Source organism: Patagioenas fasciata, chromosome 10 (assembly GCF_037038585.1).
Source record: "Patagioenas fasciata isolate bPatFas1 chromosome 10, bPatFas1.hap1, whole genome shotgun sequence".
In the NCBI taxonomy this organism is placed as follows: domain Eukaryota; kingdom Metazoa; phylum Chordata; class Aves; order Columbiformes; family Columbidae; genus Patagioenas; species Patagioenas fasciata.
Genome location: NC_092529.1, coordinates 7,365,998 through 7,388,134, shown reverse-complemented (window position 1 = coordinate 7,388,134; position 22,137 = coordinate 7,365,998). Strand labels below are relative to the sequence as shown.

General features: G+C 41.3%; 1 protein-coding gene across 3 annotated transcripts in view; it reads left to right on the top strand.

The window, feature by feature from the left end:
* Positions 1-18,516, top strand: part of SLC6A1 (solute carrier family 6 member 1) — a 61,954-nt gene extending 43,438 nt beyond the window's left edge. For all 3 annotated transcript variants that reach the window (XM_065845476.2, XM_071813022.1, XM_065845477.2), the window contains exons 3-15: positions 390-521; positions 1,636-1,736; positions 3,101-3,210; positions 3,330-3,462; positions 4,842-4,976; positions 5,094-5,197; positions 5,513-5,637; positions 7,862-7,974; positions 10,009-10,140; positions 10,701-10,803; positions 12,005-12,105; positions 14,189-14,356; positions 16,073-18,516. In XM_065845476.2, coding sequence (XP_065701548.1) covers positions 390-521; positions 1,636-1,736; positions 3,101-3,210; positions 3,330-3,462; positions 4,842-4,976; positions 5,094-5,197; positions 5,513-5,637; positions 7,862-7,974; positions 10,009-10,140; positions 10,701-10,803; positions 12,005-12,105; positions 14,189-14,356; positions 16,073-16,177 — 1,562 coding nt within the window. In that variant the 3' untranslated portion in view covers positions 16,178-18,516. The remainder of the gene's footprint in view (positions 1-389; positions 522-1,635; positions 1,737-3,100; positions 3,211-3,329; positions 3,463-4,841; positions 4,977-5,093; positions 5,198-5,512; positions 5,638-7,861; positions 7,975-10,008; positions 10,141-10,700; positions 10,804-12,004; positions 12,106-14,188; positions 14,357-16,072) is intronic.
* The last annotated feature ends 3,621 nt before the right edge of the window (positions 18,517-22,137 follow it).

Sequence of the window (22,137 nt, the reverse complement as noted above, 5' to 3'; positions counted from 1 at the left end):
TAATACTGACTCTCAGCTTGCCATAGAAGACAAATTTAGCTGAAAAGCAGCCAGTTCTGGTTAAAGCCTTAATGCTATCTGCATGCTCCTGTGATAGATGAAGGCAACTAAATACAGAGTCTTCTGGATTTTAGCTTTTTACTTAAATGGAAAATATTTGAATGATGAGGAGATATATATACATTTATTTATTTATTTATTTATTTTTCCCCCCTCATTTTCACCTCTTGAGATACTGGTTGAGAGCTGCTTTTCACAAGATTTTTTTAAAAATTACACCTAAGAGGGAAAAAATAGGGTTTCTTTTCATATACAGCAGGGATGGAAACAGTGTAAACTCAGTAGTGGTTTTCCCCACTGTAAGAGACTTTTTCCTTGTTTCTTTTTAGGTGCATTCCTGATTCCCTATTTCCTTACCCTAATTTTTGCTGGAGTGCCACTGTTTCTTCTGGAGTGTTCCCTCGGGCAGTATACATCTATAGGAGGCCTAGGGGTGTGGAAGCTTGCTCCGATGTTCAAAGGTACAGCGTGCGTTTGGAGTACTTTCCATTTGTTTCCAAGTTGCACAAAGTGACAGGGCAAGGATGTTGTTCTTTATTGAAATTCAAAAGCCAGACACTTCAAAGGTAGCAATTTCATGCTGAATTGCTGAAGACAAACTCACTGCATACTTAGATTTTTAGTTAGTTTGAGATTTCTCATTGCTAGAACCTCAAGGTTTTAATCTAGATTCTGCATAGACCTACAAACCTCACAAACTGTGCTTTTTGCCTTCTAATCCCAAATTCTTGGACACGCAAGAACTCCTGAGCTGACTTCTGGACCAGCAGAGGAGCAAGTTACACTGAGTTATAAATTACTTCACACAGTGAAGGGTATGGTGACATAAAAGTTTATTTAGAGTGGATTTTGTTTTAGGAAAACTTGTATGGGAAAACCAGAGAGATGAAAGTGTTTCTTACAGCGAATTAGTTTAACTTTGCTGGAGTTACTCATGTTGGAAGGGAGCATGCTGCAAAGCACAGAGCCCTGCTTTGCATTATACTGATTTTGAGCTTTTCCTCGTGTTTAGTGTCATGTGAGAACTGTCACCAGCCTTGGATATTTAAAATACCCCTGAAGCCCATGTGTGGAGTAGAGGACAAGACATCCTCATCGTGGAACCCCAACATTTCTTTAGTCTGAGATGACATAATAGCGTTACACTCAGTGTCAAGCACTTTGATCAGTATTAAGTGGCTACCTGGGCTGGTAACTCATTGCCAATTTGCAGGCATCCAGAGGTTTCTGTGGGACTGCAGCTTCAGAGAATGAGCTGATTTTGCTCTTTTCCCTAGGAGTAAAAATTGCCTGTAAAATTTCAGCAGCAGCAGCAGTGACTGCTTACTGCAACATGGAGAGAATGGGACACTATGATTAAACTTGTGGCTGACTGAACTATCAACTGAAATCAGGCACCTTTTTATAATGGTACTTCTAAAAAAAAAAAAAATTAACTTGGCTTCCACAAAATTTGGCTGATGGTATCAGCCCCATATGTTGTATTTGTCCTTCTGAACTGCACCTCTTCAAGTGGCACTTGCACAGACATTACTAAAAGTGACCTTCCTTTGTTTCTTTTTGTTTTCTTTACAGGTGTGGGACTAGCTGCTGCAGTCCTTTCCTTTTGGCTAAATATTTACTACATTGTGATTATTTCGTGGGCCTTATACTACCTGTATAATTCCTTTACCACTGTAAGTGCGTGTGTGGGACGGGGGGTTGGAATTGTTTGTTGAATGTAAACTGATATATAAATAGCTGGTTAATCTGCCGCACTATAAAGGTGTGAGTTTAACACAAAATGCATAGAAATCAGTAGGATAAGCCATTTCTTACTAAAGAAAAACTATCCTCTGCCTTGGAGCCCACAGGCCAGTCCTTCCTCTGAGAAAAATTCTGGTGTATAACTGTTTTTTTCCTCTTGAATAGCAGCCACACAAATGTTGGTTCTTTGGGAAACAGTATGTGTTTTCATAGTGGAGGGGTTTATTAAAAAATCCTCATGGACTGGAAGGTCTGCGATTTGATTAGCTCTGAGCTTCCGTTCATTGTTGTTATTTTCTTTTTGTTTTCTTTCTTCTTAAATTTATCTTTAGCTGTCTTCTTTTCTCCCCTTGAGAACGATTCATCAGCTGAGTAGGTCTTGTCTGATCTGTGGGATTTGGCCATCTGAGGAAGCATCTGACATAAGTCTCAATAATTAATGCATCATTGTTCAACTGTTGCCTCTTCTACAAATTTTATTCATGCTTGCTTGTTCTCAGCCTTAAAGAATTGTCCCTTGACCAAGTTTGCATTAGTTACTGTCTGGGGGTGACATGATTGTTTCTTGTTTTGTTACCCTCTGATTTGTTATTGATGTGAAAGGTCAGTCATAGGCGGGAAGTGGTGCACTAGCCCACATTAGATTAATGTTGGCTTCTAATTCCCTTGAAGCATCTTGTCCTTGTACTTGACACATGCAGTACCCTGATACAACAGTTTCTGTGAGAAGATTTTTCCAAGACTGGTCATCAGAAGAATATCTAAATTGTATCTAAATGAGATTTATTCTAATGGATAACGTGGAAACAGGTTCTGCCTCTCAGAAGTTCTGAAAGATAACTGAATGTCATCGGCACATGTAGAAAATAGAAAGTTTTCGTTTTTATAATTGCCACCTGACTCAAGGGGAAAATGGAAATCTCTGATCAAAAACCACCACAGCTTTATTACCTCTAGTGCAACATGAGCTAACAGGACCTCCAGGAGGTCCTTCCTGCTGCCCTTGTTTCTTGTAGCCCCCAATACACTCTCACATGTTGAGATGTGCATCAGACTCCAAAGCATTTGGGTTGATATATTAAAGAAAGGAGGAAATATTTTCGCACCTGATGCACACAATTGATAAGAAGTGAAATAAGTTGAGTGGCAGATATGCACCCCAGGGAGCACAGTGCACTGCACAACTCCAAATCTATTAGTTCTCCACTCAGTTGTCATTTCTAGTAAAGAGAGTGTTGCTTGCTTAAAAAACATTTGACTGTTTAGGGTTTTTTTCTATTTCTTTCTTAAATAGACTCTTCCTTGGAAACACTGTGAGAACCCATGGAACACTGACCACTGCTTCTCCAATTACACCTTAGCAAACACCACCAACATGACAAGTGCCGTGGTTGAATTCTGGGAGTAAGCTGATAATTTTTCTCTGTATCATTCCTGCGCATATGCAAGGGTCTGCTTGTTATAATTCAAATACCATCTTCTGAATTAGTTGTTAAATACACCGTTCTGTTGGCTTATTCTAGACGTAACATGCACCAAATGACTGATGGATTGGAAAAACCAGGGCAAATCCGATGGCCGCTAGCAATTACTCTTGCAATTGCCTGGATCCTCGTGTATTTTTGTATCTGGAAGGGGGTAGGCTGGACCGGAAAGGTAAGATTAAAAAGTGCTCTAAATAAATTTCAATTAAAAATGCCCATTTTACCCATATATTCTGAAAATCCGTGAGGTAAGAGGCACTGGGGATAGTTTTGCTGGCATAGCTCTGTGAAGTATTTCATTTCTAACTGTTTTCAATTGATCCAGCACCATGTTTTTGAAAGCGCTGGCTCCTCTGTATCTCCTCTGTAGCTGGCTCTGACCACAGTCTGGGATGGTATGTTCACTTACAGACTTCATGGCTTTGCCAGGTATAAAATTGCCTAAAAATATGTCTGCTTGTTCCTGGGATGAACATCCTTAGCTAGTTTGGATAGCAGCAGAGTGAGGATGCAGTGTTTGGGCTTCGGTGAGAAGGGTGCATTTATTTGCACGGCTCTTGCCACGCTCAGATACGTAAGTGCAGAAGCTGCATCGACATAAGAGCTGCTCCTCCTGTCCTGGTGCACAGGCACATTTCCACGCTCTGCTCCTTGGGCTACGCCTAGCTTGAGTGCAAAATGGAATTTACCATGAAATAAAGGAAATTGTATTATTGACAGATGTTTCTTCAGGATGAAGAAACAACATCTGATATTGCTATATATCTCTCCCTTGCCCCAAAATGACAGGAAGAAATCTGAGGGAAATGAAAAGCCACAGCCACGAGGCCTGGAGGTAACTGAAGGCTTGGGCTGTAAGGCCTCCAGCCTCGGGTAGAGGACTAGGATTTTTTCGCACTATAAGAATTACTTGTTAGCCTTTGACAAGATAGTTGTAGCTGTGACCCACCTCAAGGTGCACGTTGAACATGGCCTAGCTGAGCTCAGACCCAACTTCGTTTCTCCTGTCTGCAAAGGTGGCAAAAAAGGGGCTGATGGTTTGAACCTGACTTCATAGCATCTTTTTTTATAAGGCTTTTGAAAAAGCAAGAGAGTAGGATCCTGCAGGGCAATTATGTCATGAGATAAGATGAGGAGAGAGTGTTTTAAAAACACAAGAGCAGCTGTCTGAGAGCAGGAGAAATAACCTGACAGATGTTGTTTTACAAGCAGGGTAGAAGTACTTGAACCTTGTGCTTTTGGGAGCTCCCCTTTTTAAATACAAAAAAGAAAAGTATGATCTCATCATGTGAAAATATCCCAGTCCACTATATTCCATCTCCAGGACAGTCAGCAGCAGCCGCCTGCCTTGGAGCCCTGGCCTTGAGGGAATTCTGCAGCAGGCAGAATTCCTTTCCACACTGAGCTTGTCCATCAATAAATGCGTCAATTTTAAAAGTCAGCCTCGGTTGCCTGCCACAGTCCTTTTAGGGAGCAAATATTTTCTGAAGTGTTAACAAGCACAAATAATTCTTCCTTCGGCACTTACGATGTCTTGTTTCTTCACATCAGGTGGTATATTTCTCTGCTACTTATCCCTATGTTATGCTGCTTATCTTGTTCTTCCGTGGTGTAACACTGCCTGGAGCAAAGGAAGGGATTTTGTTCTATATAACTCCCAACTTCAGTAAGCTTTCAGACTCTGAGGTAAATATTCAGTCCTTGTAAACAAAAGTTTCACTACTAACTGTTCACCTTTCAGACATATGACCTGCTCCTCAAGTGCAGAAACAGATTTTTAAAAAAATTATTTCCTGCAATCAGGTTTGGCTGGATGCTGCCACACAGATTTTCTTCTCCTATGGTTTGGGTCTTGGTTCACTGATTGCCCTTGGAAGTTACAACCCTTTCCACAACAATGTTTACAGGTAAGCAGATGACCACACAGATTACAGTGGCACTTCCCTGTCTCAGCTGGAGCTGGATTCTGTCTTTCTGTGTAATAAATCTTTGAAATAAAGTGTAATCTTGGATCTGAATATTAGATGTTATGTCTGACTAGCAATGACTTGTAAAACTGCATTTACACCAATGGAGAAACACTATGACTTGTCTGGCATGAAATGAAACGTGAACTATGAAGTCCTGAATCATGAAAGCTTTTCACAGGAAAGAAGAGTAATATACTGATGAACAGTAACCTTGCTTTACGGACTGCTTAAAGCATTTTACCTTTATTTCAGGGACTCCATCATAGTGTGCTGCATAAACTCATGCACAAGCATGTTTGCTGGCTTTGTCATCTTCTCCATTGTTGGATTCATGGCTAATGTCACAAAGAGGCCTATTGCAGATGTTGCAGCATCAGGTATCCAGTCTATTCTTCTCTAAGTTGTTCAGTGGCATCAGTTATTTTTTGTTTGTACCTTGTATCCAACTGCTCCATGTAATTGTTCAGAATCCCTCCCTCCAAACATTCCTCAGCTCCCTGTCATTTTAGTCGCCCTTACTGATTGCAAAAAGGAGAGCGTTGGTTCAAACCTCTCAAAGCAGCACCAGCAAAAATCGTGTAATGTGGAGCAGACCGTCTGCCTGCCCAGCGCTCGCAAGCCCTTGGTGTGGAGAGCGGACAGGCAGAGACTCATCTTGGGCTGAGGCAATTAGTACTAATCACTGCCACTTACAGGGACAGCGTTTACAAGAGGTGGCAGCGCAGTTAGCTGCTTCAGTGCTTAGCTGGGACATCAGATTACGAGTCCCTTGCTACAGAAATTCTTAAAAGCAAACCGAAAGGAGGAATGATGGTCGTTACGTTTTAGGAGCCCATATTCTCCAATTCAGTGAGAGTTTGAAATTCCTTTTACTGTTTCTTGAGGTTAAGCCCTTCGAGGCAGATCCATTTCTCACCTGTTCAGACCTACACCTGTGATGACAGTCATTTTAGGCAGGGCAGTGAGGCATCCATGGCAGGATTCTGCTGTTCTGTGCAGTTCCTTGTCTGTCTTCCAGCTGAAAACGCTTCCCACAGCAGAGCAGATGGCTGCCCTGACCCAGCTGGTGCACCAGATCCTCATTTAGCAGTTCTGGCCACAGGGAGGGAACTGATAACTGAAAGCTTGGTTGGAAGTCGCTGGTGGACAAAATATGTCTTACTGTACTAGCAAACGTATCCCATTGATGAAATATTCCCCTGGTTAGAAAAGCAGATAATTTAAGCCCTAAAAGTAATCTTCAAGAAACTACACGTACAAATAAATTAGGAAAAAAATTTAAATGGCATACACTGTTCTCAAAAAATGCTCTGGAAAGTCAGTGATGTGTGAAATAAGCTTCTTGGATTTATGTATTTGATACAGATGTAACTATATAAAGACTACACCTGCAAACAAACTCATATTTTTATATCATATTAAACTCCTAAATACATTTTAAGATACCTAGGATAATAGGCTTTTGAAAGATGCATATGACCTCCTATGGCCACTAATTGCAAAAGAAATTGAACCTTTTAATTAAGGCTTCTATTTCTCTGAGCAAACTCAGAAGCTGATGCTGTTTTTAGCACCCTGAGGCATGTTGTTTTGCGACCTTTTATACAGCTTTGTAAAACAAATAATGTCATTAAAAGCTGTCTGCATTTTGGTGGAACGGGTAACAGAGTAAAATTAAGAATGCAGTTATATTTTTTATTTTGCTTTTACTACTGCAATTTAGAAAGCATTCCAATCGTATCTGCTATTGCCAGCAAATAATTGTTTCAAGATCTGCATTTTATTTACTTGGACAATTCAGGTGTCTAATGCCAATCCTTGCTCCAGTGGTGTGAAAGCGGTATGTGTCCAGCCAGTTAGCACAGACAGACTTACTTTTAATGAACTCTGGAAAATCGGATACCCCCTTAGGTGAGGCACACTAATTTTATTTCTCTGATTATTTAGTTTGCTACAAGTTTCACTCTTAACCTGACATCAGCTGGTTTCCAGCTACGCCATGACAATGAAAAGAACTCCTTTTTTAATAGGAATTTATATCCTCCTTCCAACACTATGCAGTTAGCAAGAGCACAAATGAAAAGGTTTGCCTGTTTACAGCTATGTAGCTTATTAAAATGTGTATTACGAGATAAGTCATGGAATGGAATAACAAATGGGAATACTGTTAATGCTGGAAAAGTTCTGTTTCTGAGCTTTGTTTCTCGACTTGGCGCAAAGCAATGACAGCTATCGGTAATGGCTGGAGAGGGAGAGGATGCTGGTCGGGACCTGGAAATGCAACCTTAGCCCAGGAGAACAGTCCCTGTTGTTGCTACACGAAGGGATCTCTAAGGAGCAGTTTCTGAACTGCATCCAGTATTTTGCTTGGTTCTTTGGTTTTGGGGCGTTTTTTTCTACTATTTGGTTTGGTTCATTTTTAAAGCAAGATCCATGCACTGACTTGGGCAGTGAACACTGATGAAGCTGAGATCTCTGCTCAGATGCTGCATCCTTGGCCGAGTCATTGAAATAAACCTAAACCCTGTGCATCAACAGGAGCAAATAATCACAACACCCTATCAGTCACACTGACATTTTCTCTCCCGTTTCTGCCCCCAGGCCCTGGACTGGCATTTCTAGCGTATCCAGAAGCAGTGACACAGTTACCAATTTCTCCTTTGTGGGCAATACTGTTCTTCTCCATGCTGCTTATGCTTGGAATCGACAGTCAGGTAAAACTGCTGTAAAAATTCATAATGAAGACTAATTTTCTGCAACTGTACAGTACAAGGTTGGCCCCTCTCTGTGCCTTCTGCACTGCCAGCAAGCAGTGGTGCAGAATGGTTTCAGGAATAATCAGATATATAATAAGAGGAGAGGGAAGACTAAGAGGTTCAAGGAGCCTGGGACAGTAAAAAACTGATACTAAGATGCTTTGTCTTTTTAACGAACTGTTGGAAGCATATACAAAATGTGCAGAGAATTTATTCTGCAGGCAAAAGGAACTTTCTTTGAAATCTTAACCATTCAATCGCAATATTAAAAATACCTTTGCAATGGTTGTCAATGTGGAAGACACTGGGATATGCTTTACAAGATGTAGATGCCACAAATATTCCTGAAAGGTGACTTCAGAATTTACCCCATATAGCAAAAAACATGCAGCACACATTTAATTTTAAGCATATGAATATCAGGAGCAAATTCAGGAGGGAACAGGCTCGTTACTGATGACGTTCTGCATCTTAGCATGTTCTGAAATCACTTTCCAGTGCTAAAGATCAAGACTTGCTTGGTTCAGGCCTTGGCTAAGCATTGTAGATGGGATCTGACAAGTGGAAATTAATGGAAGGGTGCAACCTAGAGGTTTTGCAAATCCAAAACATATATTCTTCAGAGTTACTGCCTAGATTAAATAATTAAGTCATGCAATCTTTAAAAAAAGTTTATTGCAAAATGAACAAAAAAGCTCACAAAACAAGAAAAGCACTTCACATGCTATGTCCATTCATCGGTAGTAATTTTTCAGCAGGTAGCAAATATGTGGTAAGCACTAAGGAAAGCAGCCTGCCTTGTTTTGCAAAGCATCCTCTGAGGCCTTTGTCAGGATGTCCCCGCTGAAATGTTTGCTCATTTGCAAGAGGCCGATTAGCAGCAGATGTGTCAAACCAACACCTGACAGGTACTGGCACAGTCTTCACCACATCAAGGAACAGCAGAACTGCTCGCTTAGTGCTGTGCTAGTCTTTCAGTAGATTAAATCCATCTTTTTCTATAAATCCAAGCTGACTTCAGCCTGTGAACCAAAATACAAAGAGACCAAGAGGGCATTTTATCCCGGAACATGAAAGGAAGGTGAAAATTTGTATTTTCTGCATCTTTGTTTTCAATAAGCTTCAGGCTTGACATTAAAACCTATTGCTTAGTCTAGGGGGAGACTACTGTGAAATTAATTGGGTCAAAAATATTCTTGAAAGAACTTGTCTCTAGGCAACTAATAGCTGAGGAAAGTAGTCTAATATTATTAAAAAGAATATATATCTACAGGCTGTCATGCTTGCTTCATTTTCTGTCCATCAGTGAAACATTTCATATGCTAGAATTTATAGAAACTGTAACTATTGGTTAAATTCTGATTGCACTGCTGGAATTTAATAAAATTTTACATATACTCTGGTTTTCACTATTTCAGCCATCAAAATGATAACATGTAGTTTTAATATATTCATACAGAAAAATTCTGAAGTATGGCCTTGCTTTCCATTTGGAGGACCACATCCCCAGCTAAAGCCTTTTCTGGGGATACAAAAAGTATTTTATTTATTAACATTATGTATGAGACTCAGTCTCATGTCTTTAACCTTCACCTTGAAGCACTAAGCTAATTAGACTTTTTGTGTCTATTGGCTTTCCTGTATGTGAGTAAATCACAGAAAGAAGTGTAAGTTTTTGAAGGATCTGGGGGTCAAAGCCTTCAACTGTAGGTTGATCATCTTCTATCACAAGAACGAGCACTTTACGTTCATAAAGCACTTGCTGTAGTTCATAATTTGGGATGTTGAGTGTTCTTCTAGCTGGAAACCTCTTTGCACAGAAACAAGGACCTTCAGCAGCACTACTTCCACTCAAGTCAAGTGAATTTTCATTTATCGTTTCATGCATGCAACCTTAGGCCAGTGATGAGTACTATTGAAAAGTCCTCTCCTAAACGTAACCGTGCTGTTGGAGTGCATTGCATCATGGTTTACTTCTGACCTTACTTGCAGTTCTGCACTGTGGAAGGATTCATAACAGCTTTGGTGGACGAGTTTCCGAAGTTGCTGCGCAATCGCAGAGAAATCTTCATTGCTGTTGTGTGCATCGTCTCCTATCTGATAGGGCTGTCCAATATTACTCAGGTATGTGCTGCAGAAGAACGTGGTCTTGTGTCTGGCATACAATGTCTGTTTTCTTTCTCCCTGTCCCCGATCCAACCAGGAGCCATTGCAAACCACTCAAGTGGCTGGGATCTATCATCAGCACCATTTAAAGCCTTCAGGCAGCAGACATTAAGTATAAAATGCCTGTAGTCCACAGATGCAGTTTGTCCTTCTTCATGGTTCAGGTGACAAGAAAATACACATCTCTACAGCCTGTCTCACAGTCCCAGAAGCGGTAGCTGGGGATGTTCTCCATTGCTTCCCATGATCTACTATGTTGCTGATTGTTTGAGGGAAAAGATTGAATTCTTGAACAAAAAGGAGTGAAGTCAAACCAATTAATTGAACTCCAGCAGTGATCTAATCTTTGTCAGTATTGACCTCAAGTGTTATAAGAGTTTAACTTGTTAACTTTAATTAATTTACATTAATGTGTCCCTAACTTGTTTGCCACTGTTAGTTTGTAGCTTGCATTTTAATCTGTCTTGAAATGGGAGTCCTTACGATTTATTTTAACACTTCCTTCTTGTATGTTTTAGGGTGGAATCTATGTGTTCAAGCTTTTTGACTACTACTCTGCCAGTGGAATGAGTCTCTTGTTCCTCGTATTCTTTGAGTGCATCTCGATATCCTGGTGCTACGGTAAACAAGATGTTTTTATTTTTTCCATAAGTTTTACACATCATAAGGATACATAATCTACTGATCTGTTCTTTTGTCTGTGCCCATGCTGAGGGTGGAACTGAAACTGGCCTTGTTTTATGTGCACATAATTCCACTGAATACTCGGATTTGGCTTGTGGAAGGTATTTCTGCCTCTTTAAAACACCTGATGTAAGCGCGTTTCAGGAACACTAAATAGGTGACGTCTCCCTCTTTCTGTTCCTCCCCCCTTCCTTGGAAAGCCTAGATCTTCAGAGGTGTTAGATGCAGCTGTTCCCAACACAATGACTTGGGTCTTTGGACTTTGTTATGTTTCCAGAAATGACTCTGTCACACTAGGATCTTACAGGCTCCTTGGTCAGTGGTATCTTGCATAACTTCCCTAAAATATCCAGAAGTCTGGCCTGACAAGCTCTGGATATAAAGATTAATGAAGATGTATCGTATGCTTGCCCCAGAATATGTGTGAATTTGACCTTAGTTCTGTGTTAGCAAGACCAAGGACCTACTCCCATGATTACAAAACTGATTCAGCACTAGATAACAGAAGTCTTTCTACTGTCTTTTGACGGGCTTAAGAGATGGAACAGCATTTTGTAGGGGACAGATGCTGCACATGAATCCAGCAAATGGAAAAATACACCAGCTAAAAAATGAAGAAAAATACAAGCTTATAAATAATATGATAGACATACCTTTTAGCTGATAGAGCACTGGTAGGTAGCAGCAGCAGCAGAAGGGCTACTCTTTGATTTCATATGCAGTGCTGCATGTCTATGGTGGTGTGCATATATCCACACAGAGTGAAGCTGGTTAATGCTAGGAGGAATTTATTAATTTAATTTAATTTGTGAAATATTATTCTAAATCTCTCATTCTAATAACAGAACTGAAATTAAACAAGGGCAATTTATTGCATCTGACCTTCAGATGTACAGACTTCCTCAGCCTTTGCATGGGAATCAGTTTGCTGGTCGCTAATTAATTATAATGTGGAAAATCTTGGTGTTTCTAAGTTTGCACATTTCTTTCCTATTCAAAGAGATGAAAAGTTATCCCGGTGTCTGTACAGAACTTCCAGATACATCTCATCATTTATAACGGGGTCTCTCAAACTGAGACTTTCACTTGAATCAATTATCTGATATGTTTCTGTATTGTTTCTTATTTCTATATTTAGGTGTTAATAGATTTTATGACAACATCCAAGAGATGGTGGGATACAGACCCTGCATCTGGTGGAAACTCTGCTGGTCATTTTTCACTCCTATCATTGTGGCGGTAAGGAACAAACTTTCCTTATATGATTCAAAGGATGTAAATTGTCATTTCCACCCCTGCAGGTTCACCTTAAAAAAGGAATGAGGTCAGAGTTAAGGATTTGAGCAATGCCACTGAAGGCAGTAGGCACAACCCAGTGTCATTGGAGGGAGCCTGTGCCCTAAGAAAAGAAGCCCTGTGCAATTTTGTGATTTGTGTTGGTCCTCTGGAAATGGTAACGTGTCAAGAGTTTGATAGGCAGAGATAGAAAACTGTAAGAAACTAATTTTGACCATCTGTTGTATTCTCAGATAAAATGTAGCAATCTCTAAAGTCCGTATTTTCTATATACACAAAAATGGCCACACTTTGTAACCTGAATTCCTTCACAGGCACTACTCTGGTAACAGACTAGGATTAACAACTGACTGTGAACTGATGTTCTTCTCTCATGGGATTCTGTGGAATAGATTACCCAGTTTGTACTGTGTTGCTACTGTTTTTTTCTGGCAAACCTTGCAAGGATTTTGTGCACTGGAAACACAGTGCAGTCTTTTCCCGATTTTAAACTTTTGATCCAGTTAAGCCCATAGAGTACCTTTTGAAATAATATGCAAAGAAATGCAGATTTACTACACATAGTGTAGTAAAACCCAGATGCAATATAAAAAACTCCACTACTACTACACATGACACAATACTTCTCACTCACTGATAGGTCTCTGATATTCTCACATAGGCAGCCCAAGGCCATAGAAAAGCAAACAAAAAGTACTAAAGAGAGGCACAAAAATGTGTTTATACTGAGGTTTCCTTAATTCTTCTTTACCCAGAGGAAAGTGGCTTCCATTTTTGAAAAAGAATGTTCAGGAAGGCATAAAAATGCATTTTGTTTGTTTCAGTGGTACAGTAAGAGGATGGCCAGTGTTGTTTGTACAACTTATCAGATTTCTCCTGTCTTGTAAAGAAGTTTTCAACAGAATTAGTTGTCCAGTGCAAGTTCACAGGCGGCAATGATGTGCCAGTAAAATCCACCGCACCACATTCTCCTCTCTGGGAACATGTTCTGTGCGAGGCCTGAACCTGGGATCAGAACGAGCTGCTGCCTTTGCTGGTTCAGTTGAGCAGCTTTCCCTGGTTTAGACATTTGAAGCAGGCTGGGATGGAGGTCTTGCTTGGGAACTTAAAGGAAAAAATACTGTGTTTGCAGGTCCTCTGTTTGAAAACAACCCAAAAAGCAGGCCACAAGTGCTGCTGCTCAGTGGTACAGTACACGTGTACGCAGGTATTATTCCCCAGGACCCCCAGCTTCCCCAATAGCCCCTTCCCTCTGGTTTTGTGCAGGTTCTCTGAGGACTCTACTAGTACCAGGGCATTCCCTGTACCAGCACACTGGATAATCTGAGATGCAGGTTATGTATGGGAAAATACAGTGTTAACTGGAAACATTAATTTTGCTGAGAAGCTTCTTTGGGAAGCTATCTATCTCCTCATCTCTTGTTATTGAAAAATTCAAAGTGTTTTTTGAGTTTCCTAAGTTCTGTTATACAGAGAAATCTGTAGCCACTTCCTGAACTGCAGGTTATATTCTGACTGCCCTCGTTTTCCATCACACATTTCGTCAGAGGATCTGAACAACGTCAAAGCCTCTGGGCCAAGCACTCTTAGGTGGCGATAGAGAGGTCAGTGCAGAGCCAGGCTCTAAAGAACATTTCTTACTGTGAGCCTCCAGCAGCCTCTTGCTGACTGGTACAGTAGAGCTGGACCAATACTATTATTCCAATAGGAAAGTTAGTGGAAACAAACAAACTTCCCAATTTCAGAATGACAGTGATTTGCAGATTCCCAGGCTGGAGGTGAAGCCAGCGGGGTTGCGGGCAGCACAGGCGCTGACATGTGCCTGTTCGCTGCCACCTCCACCTGGAAGACCGGCCGGCTCCATCCAGAAGCCAGTGCCCGGTGGCCATCACCAGGGACCAAAGGACCATTTTCTCCTTGCCTAGGTGTAAAGGCGGCTTGAGCTCCAAGTCAGTCCAGAAAAACTCTAGAACGTGGAAGATTTGGGAAATCTCATTCAAATCTTCTTTTCCACTGTATTTTGCAGGGAGTATTTATCTTCAGTGCTGTCCAAATGACTCCCCTCACGATGGGAACTTATGTTTTCCCAAAATGGGGCCAAGGAGTTGGCTGGTTCATGGCTTTGTCTTCTATGGTGCTGATACCAGGCTATATGGCTTACATGTTTCTAACCCTGAAAGGCTCCTTAAAACAGGTAAGTGTCCCTTTTTTCCCCGAGTGCATGATTTCATCTTGTGAGACCTGTGCACACTGATAAAAGATTACCGGGCAGTTATTTTCTACTATATCTTTCCTGTGGCCTTACTTGCATAGAACAGTTATTTTTCATTGAGCTCAAAACCACAAAAACAAGTACCAGAGAAAAGACAAGACAGCGTCTGTACCATCTGTTGTTAAACATAATTCACTGCATTGAATGTGGTCCTTTCTTTTGGGCTTTGACAGTGCCAGAGGCTTGCATCCCAGCTCCTTACACCTAGAAAACAAAGTAGCGGTTTACAAAATATGTACATTTCTCCTTATTAATGCAAGATGTACTGTCATGGATCAAGTGAGGTACTGCTCTAAGGAATGGCAATCAAGCTCTTAGGACTAAGCCCACATCACTCTTGGTTTCCACGTGTCTGCTCACAGTGACCCTATTTAGCATCATCCTGCGATACTGTCTGAGATTTTATTTGCTGCGTTACACCTGTTCCAAGTGCCAGCGGCTGCAACTGGGAGAAAGTTCTTGTAAAATCTTGGGAGTGTTTGTAATGCTTATGCTGCACTTCCCTTAATCTTTATTTAAGGCATTTCAGTTATGTCGTGAAGGACACGAGAGGCCTTTTTCTCACAGCATTGTGCTCTTAGCCTCTCCCCGATTCCTTATTCCAGCTGTTCAAAGGAGACGGTGCTTCCCACGTGAGAGAGGCGTTCTGTGGCTTAAATAAATCCATTTTAAGGTCCGAAGAGAAATGCTGCTAAAGGAGTGTGAAATGTTTAATGAGGTTATTGACCAGCGCGCTGTTTATTAATTATTGCCATACTTAATTTTTTTTTAATCTGGGTGCATCCTCAGTTTTCCCTCTTCAGCCAATGATCTCATTCTGTGCATAACAGATACTTCTTCAGCACAAGTACAGAAACACGCGTCTCTGTCCTCTGTGACTGGGGGAGCGAAAGAGTGTCAAAATGAATTTGTCAGAATTTCTGGAATGTTCTCAAATCAGCTGACAGAGCAATCTTTGCAAAGAGACAGATGATCTTGAGCAGAATTGACGAGCAACGCCTCATGAATTGTTCAGATTTTGATCCAAATATTTGTCTTCAGCAGATTTCAAAAGACTCAGTGATGCTTCAGAGCAGTCTACCAAAAGAAATTTTTTCCCCTCTGTTCTTAGCGCCTACGTTTTTAATACATTTCGCTTGGTCTTTCTTATGGAAATGTTTGTGTGCAAATGCAGAACTGTTGCTCTAAAATGTAGCTGCTGCTTGAGCAGTGTTGTGTAAGACCACAGTAAAAGTTAATCCACAGCAAGGCTGAGATGAGTAAGGTCTAATTTTTGAAAGAATTGACACATGATCATTACATAATAGGAGGAGCCCACACTGCTCACAGGCTTGGGTGATCAAAACTGGGCTCCTCTCCCTCCTCCCTCTTCCTCTTCTCTTCCCTCTTCCTCCTACTCTCCTCTCCTCCCTCCTCTCTCTTTCCTTCCCTTCTTTCTTCCCTCCTCTCCCCTCCCCTCCCTTCTCTCCCTCTCCTCTGTCTCCCCCTCCCCCCCCTCTCCTCTCCATTCCCTAGCCATGCTCAGCTTCTACCATTTGCTTGTGGTCTTTGAGCTCCATGTCATGGGCAGAACCCAGCTAAGACTGGTTGTAGTATATGTGATTTACTGCCTCACGTTAACTGTTGTTCTTTAAACAGCGCATCCAAGTCATGATTCAGCCAAGCGAAGACATCACTCATCCCGAAAACGGGCCGGACCAGGCCCAACAGAGCAACTCTGCTAACAAGGAAGCCTACATCTAAACGTCTGTATTGTAAAAGTACCAATACTACTCCAGAAATACAAAAAATATGGTTGAATATGACCACAAATTTATGTCTGAGAATATAATTACCTACCTCTAGTGGCAAAAAAAAAGAAAAAAAAAAAAAGAAAAAAAAAAGAAAAGAGGTCATCTCCACTCTAATGGAATCGCCATGGGTATGATCCAACCACTGCGCGAGCTCAGATGGTGACAGTGTTTTGTGTTCTCTGGCAATCCACAGACTGTTAATGTTTTTATCCTTTCACAATAATAGTCGCATATCTCTGAATTTGTAAATTGATGTGCCAAGACCTTTTTAATCTACCTTTTAGCACGACTATTTGAAGTTTTGTGCTGCTGATTTTTAGTAGATTATCAATATTTCTTACGGCTGAATCCCAAGACTGTTATTTCTGACTTTGCAGGAGTAAAATTAAGTTAGGAATTGTTTTGTACAAGAGAATGGAGCATTTTGTAAACAGGTGATTTCCAGTGAAAAAGTCTGCCCTTAGAATTTGCTTCAGCCGAGGCCAGTGAGGGGGAAGCGGCTTCCTGCAATTCCCAGCAGTCACAGCAGCCTTTACAAACATTCCTGGTGTAAATTCAGTTTTATGGCTCCTTGTGGCTGTAAACGCCATCTGGACTTGGCCTTTCAGGATCATTTTCAAATAAGACCGTAAATTTCTTTTAAAAAAATAGATATACTGTTTCTTATCAAAAGAACATATCTTTGTGAGTCAGTACTACATGATTCACACATGTTAGAGGCAAAAATATGACTTCTAATGTTTTTAGCAAAATGAGAGGTAATATCCAAGAGCTCTTAAAGATTCCCAGGAGTAAAAGAAATACAAAGCATTTGCAATTCAAGCTCAGAATACTTGAGCTTTTATTATGCTGTTACTATTCTACTATTATTGCATTGCCACCAAAATAGAAACCAAAACAATAGCTTAAAGATTGACGCTTCTCCTTGTAATTCTAATTTAGGGTTTAATTCACAACTGTTCTTTTTAATTTGTTCAAGGACCTTTAACCATTTTTAATAAGCAAAGTAAAAAATACGGATCGTTAGCACTTTGGAAACCGTTTTATTCTTATTTACGTATTATTTGTGGTGACGAAGGCATGAGGAAAAGCTATTTCCATAATCTATCCAAATCTCCGCCCTGGGCCGAGGCTGCATTTGCCACCCAGCTCGAGAGCCCCTTCGGCTCACGGAGGTTCTTCCTGTGTGGAAAATGCAGCGGTTGGCCCCGGATGGGATTTCTCGTTTGGCAGCTATTTGACAGACACAAAGGATGATGGAAAATGCAGTTAGTTGATGTCTGATTGTAAATGACTGTGACAGAACTGTGCAATGAAACATGCTTTTCAGCAACTTTTTGTGCAACGTACAATGTTAGATAGCACAATTTATGTAGAACTACTACGTGAAAAACATGTTAACTGTGAATGTTGGGTTTTTTGTTGTTTTCGTCTGAAGGTGACAAACATGTTCTTGCAATAAGGTATTATTCTCAGAATGTCAAGCACATTATTGTAGAAATAATATATATACAATACACATGTATTTCAAACTACGTCATAAAAATCTCAGAGTATGTTTGGTAGATTCTAAACTGTTTCATACATGGATCAATTGTAAAATATTATGAGATCTAAGCTACATCCTACACGGCTATAGCTGAAATGCAAAAGTCCTGTAAGTCTTCGGGATTTAGAGGAGAACCATACATCCTACGCAGACATTATACATGATACATACACATTATAATTGTGAATTTCATTAGACTAAGAATAACAATTCCAACTTTCTCTTTATTGTTTAATGTAATCAAGTCCCATGTTGTTCTAAGAAAAATGCAGTATTTAATGTTTGATTGTAAACAATTTATGACAGATGTTTGACAGACCTGCTCTTTAGCAAAAAGCTGTACAAACGTATCACATAGCACAAACTAGTGTTGTAGAATTACTGTGTGTAAACTGTGAATAGCTGTATCTTTTTTGTAGTACTTGCCCTGAAAAGAAAGATTATTGTATGATCATATATGCTTTTTGCAATAAGGAAATATCTGAACACCAAGCAAATCTATCTCTATATAAAAAATATATATGTAATATATACATATTCAAAAATATATACAGAGCCTGTTTAAAAGAGTACAGTATTATTTAGTAAATTGCAACCTGTTCTATGGACCAAATGTAAAATATTTATAAATTAAGATGCATTTTAAATGTCTATAAATGGTGTCATAATTAAAGCACGATTGTTATGTAAGTTTCCAAGAGTTTAGAGGAAAAAGAATAAAGGTTATATTATACATTAAATTCAGAATTATGCAGTCTTTTATTGGACAAAACCAACGTGTGGTGTTCTTTGTGAAACAAGTTCTAAATGTTACATATATATGTGTATATGTCTGTATATATGTAAAATGTCCTTTAAATATTTAAATGCTGTATCACACTTTGGAATTAATCCATACCACTATTTCTATAGTTCGGTTGTGATGTGCAGCTGCTATTCAGGAAGCTGAAGAGGTGACAGCTGATGGCCCCAGGCTGAAGCCCATGGGCTGCTGAAACAGGGGCCTGTACTGAACAAACATGATACGTTTTACGAAACAAAATCATGGTTCTCTGTATCAGCTGCCATTAAAACGCGAGATGTCGAGCAAGTTGCGCCGCCACCTGCGTTACAGCTGCGTCTGCGCTGCTGAGGAGCTGCCTGTGCTCTGAATTCAATTATCTAACTACAAAACTGGAGCAGGACATCATGCTGGTAAAGAGTCTAAGCAAGTCAGAGAACATGATTGGAATTGAAAACACTCCTGATAGAAGCATCTAAAATCATAGACTTCAAATTCCTCATGCCGACCTCAGAAAGGAGCACTCAGACCTACCTGCAGCTGGTGAGGGCAGAGCTGAGCTGCCACTGCAGCTCTGAACAGGCTGGGGAGGGAGGGAAGATCACAGATTGTTCTGGAAATGGGTGCAGGAGAAACTTTGATGCTTCTCAAATACAGAGGAAAAATGAAACCATTTTTACTGGCTAGTTGGTGGGTGTTACGGACTGTGTCCATGGCCTGCTGCTTTCACTATGTATCGGAAGAGAAAGGGCGAGTGTTGCACTGGAGGGGGGCGGCTGTGCTGGTGAGTGCTGAGCGGCAGCGCGAGGGGCAAAGGATAGCAGAAGAAAAGGAAGCTAGTTGAAGGATATTGCGTTAGCGCTGTGATATTTCCATGTTCTCCTGGAGGAATTTTCTCTTGCTGTGCTGCAGAAATCCCGACAGCAATTCAACAAGAAAAATGCAAATAAGGTCACTTCTTCCCTCCAGGACTGCAGGATGCCTGGAGAGAAATCCATGTCCTTGTTCGTCAGGAGTATTAGTTCAGCTACATGTGCTTTTATTCTAAAATAACACTATGTTGCTTTGGGGTTTTGTTTTGTTTTTTCTTTTTGATTGTTGTTTTAAGCCTGATTATTTCTGTTTTGTTATGCTCAGGCCACAATAGCATTACAATTAACCACCGAAATCACCCAGCTCGCACTGTTGGTGGGTTCTGTGCACTCAAGTGCAACCACCTTGGCCTGGACACAGGCAGAGGCAGCAGCTCCTGCTGCCAACACCTCCGTACTCACCATCACATCTGGCAGCTGCCACCGGACCCACCTGGGAGCAGCAGAAGTGGGTGGCACTGAAACACTCGGACATTCACGTCTTGGTCCCTTTCGCTTCAGGAAAGATTCCCACGGAAGAGGAAACTAAAGACCATTGTACAACCACCTACAGACACGGACAGACAGACAGACAGAGTGAGGGGAGCAGCACCACCAGAGCCTCATGTCCCACGAACTGAACTGATGGAGCTGAGATGGAGCTGCAGCAGCTGCCAAACAGCCGTAGCTGCTACTCTCAGCTCAGCGTTTGTGAGCCTACCAAACCACCACAAATTCACCAGTTTCACTGCAAGAAGAAAGGATTTCTATTCTAAAGGTGGATTTTACAGTTTGGTTTTTGGGTTGTTGTTTGGTTGGTTGGTGTGTTTTGTAGTGGGTTATTTTTTTCTTTCCACTTCTTTCCCAGCTTCTCACACTGCTCAGAATCATCATCTGGTTAAAAACCAAACCAAACCAAACCACCAAACACCACCACCGAAACCAAACACAACCCCCCCCCCCCCAAAAAAAAAAACCACCCCACAAACTGAAGACACCAACCCCCCCCAAAAAAAAACCTCTTACATGCTACAGATAGATATATATGGCCAGTTGTTCCTCATGGCCAGAGAGGGCCCTGAAGGAACAGTGGCAACTTCTGCTGTACCTTCCGATCATCAGCCTTGTCCTCATCGTTTCTTCCTCCCCTCTCCGGGCCCCACGGTGTCTGTGCAGCGGCTGTGACAGTGGCAGGGGTCACTCGCATCTTCTCCAGGCAAGGCAGCCACTCAGCACCCGCACAGAGAGACAGTGATGATGAGGAAGATGAACAGCGGTGAAGCTCTTCATGACAAGTGGCGCTGACGGAACAGAAAAATGTTTAGAATAGAACAGATGATAAGAATGAGGTGGGAGGGAGGGGTTTACCCACATGCTACTTTGCTTGTTTTTTTTCCAGTCTAATTATGCCCTACTGACATTAAAAAAACCCATATATATATTAGAGCACTAAGGGGAATTAAACAAGGTAAACTGAAAGATAGTATCAGTCCCTCCACAAAGCTCGGTCTTCTTATGCAGCTGATGTAAGTAAGTATTGCTGCCTCTCATTCCTGCCTCTACACGTTGAGGCCAGTCAGTTATTTTTCCACTCTTTCCTGCCGACAATTTCTGGACAAAGAGCAATTTTCCTCTATTTTCACAGCAATCCAGTTGATTTTTAGGGCTACAGAGCTGGACTGTTGCATCTCATTCTATTCTTCCGCCCGAACAGGTAAATCACTAACTGAAGGAGCCCCGCGGCTCCAGAGCTCGCTGTACAACGGGAGGTTACAGCAGAGGGAACCAGAAACCCCTAGGTGCTGACCCCCATGCCCATGGATAGATACGGTCACACACACACTTTACAAGTGCATTCACTCAAGACTTGTCCTCTATTTTAAAATTTACAAGTTGGTGGGGGAGAATGTCCTCACACTATTTTGCACCCTAACATTATTTTTACCCCGGGTTTGCAAATGGTCTCACATTAAAATTAGCAGCAAATATTCAGTTATTATTTTTGAATGTCAAACAGGCTGAAGTAATCTGGTGAGCTGTGAGTCATAAGTACATGATGGCGCTAAATGTGTCCAACAGTGCCTCAGAGAAGGATGGGATGGATCAACCATTGTCACACGGACAAAAGTTAATGTGTTTTGCCAGCAATGGTGCTTCAGTCCTATTGGAATAGCTGCCTTACATGTCACTTGAGATAAGTAGCTGAGAGGTGTTTATAAACATTTTAAAGTAACAGTGAGAACAAAATAGCCAAATTGCACACATTAAATTTGTGTTTGGAGTCTCCTCTACACATTATTAAAATGGACACCCACTTAGCACTGGAAAGGAATAAACATGAATAGAACAAATCACTGCCTTATTACATTACATCAATGCAATTTCTGTTCATTATCATTATTCTAAAGCAACCTGGGAACGTCTAAACAAGTTCAACATAGAAACGCCCAAGCGGCTACTTTTAGCCTGCAAAAAGGTTTGGCACATCCCTGCCACCACCTGATGCAAACCCACAGCTGCTGTCACAGCCCAGCCCTGCCTGTCCGTGAGTAGCTGTCCCCACACGCCATCAATCGACATTAACCGCGGCCGACCCAGGCGGGATGGTGACCCCTGCCCGGCACCGCGGCAGAGCCAGGTTGTGCCGCAGGTTCTGCTGACGCCAGGGCGGATTCCTGGGAACCAGCTGCAATTCCTGCTGCTGCGGCTCCAACAGTGTCCCACGGGGC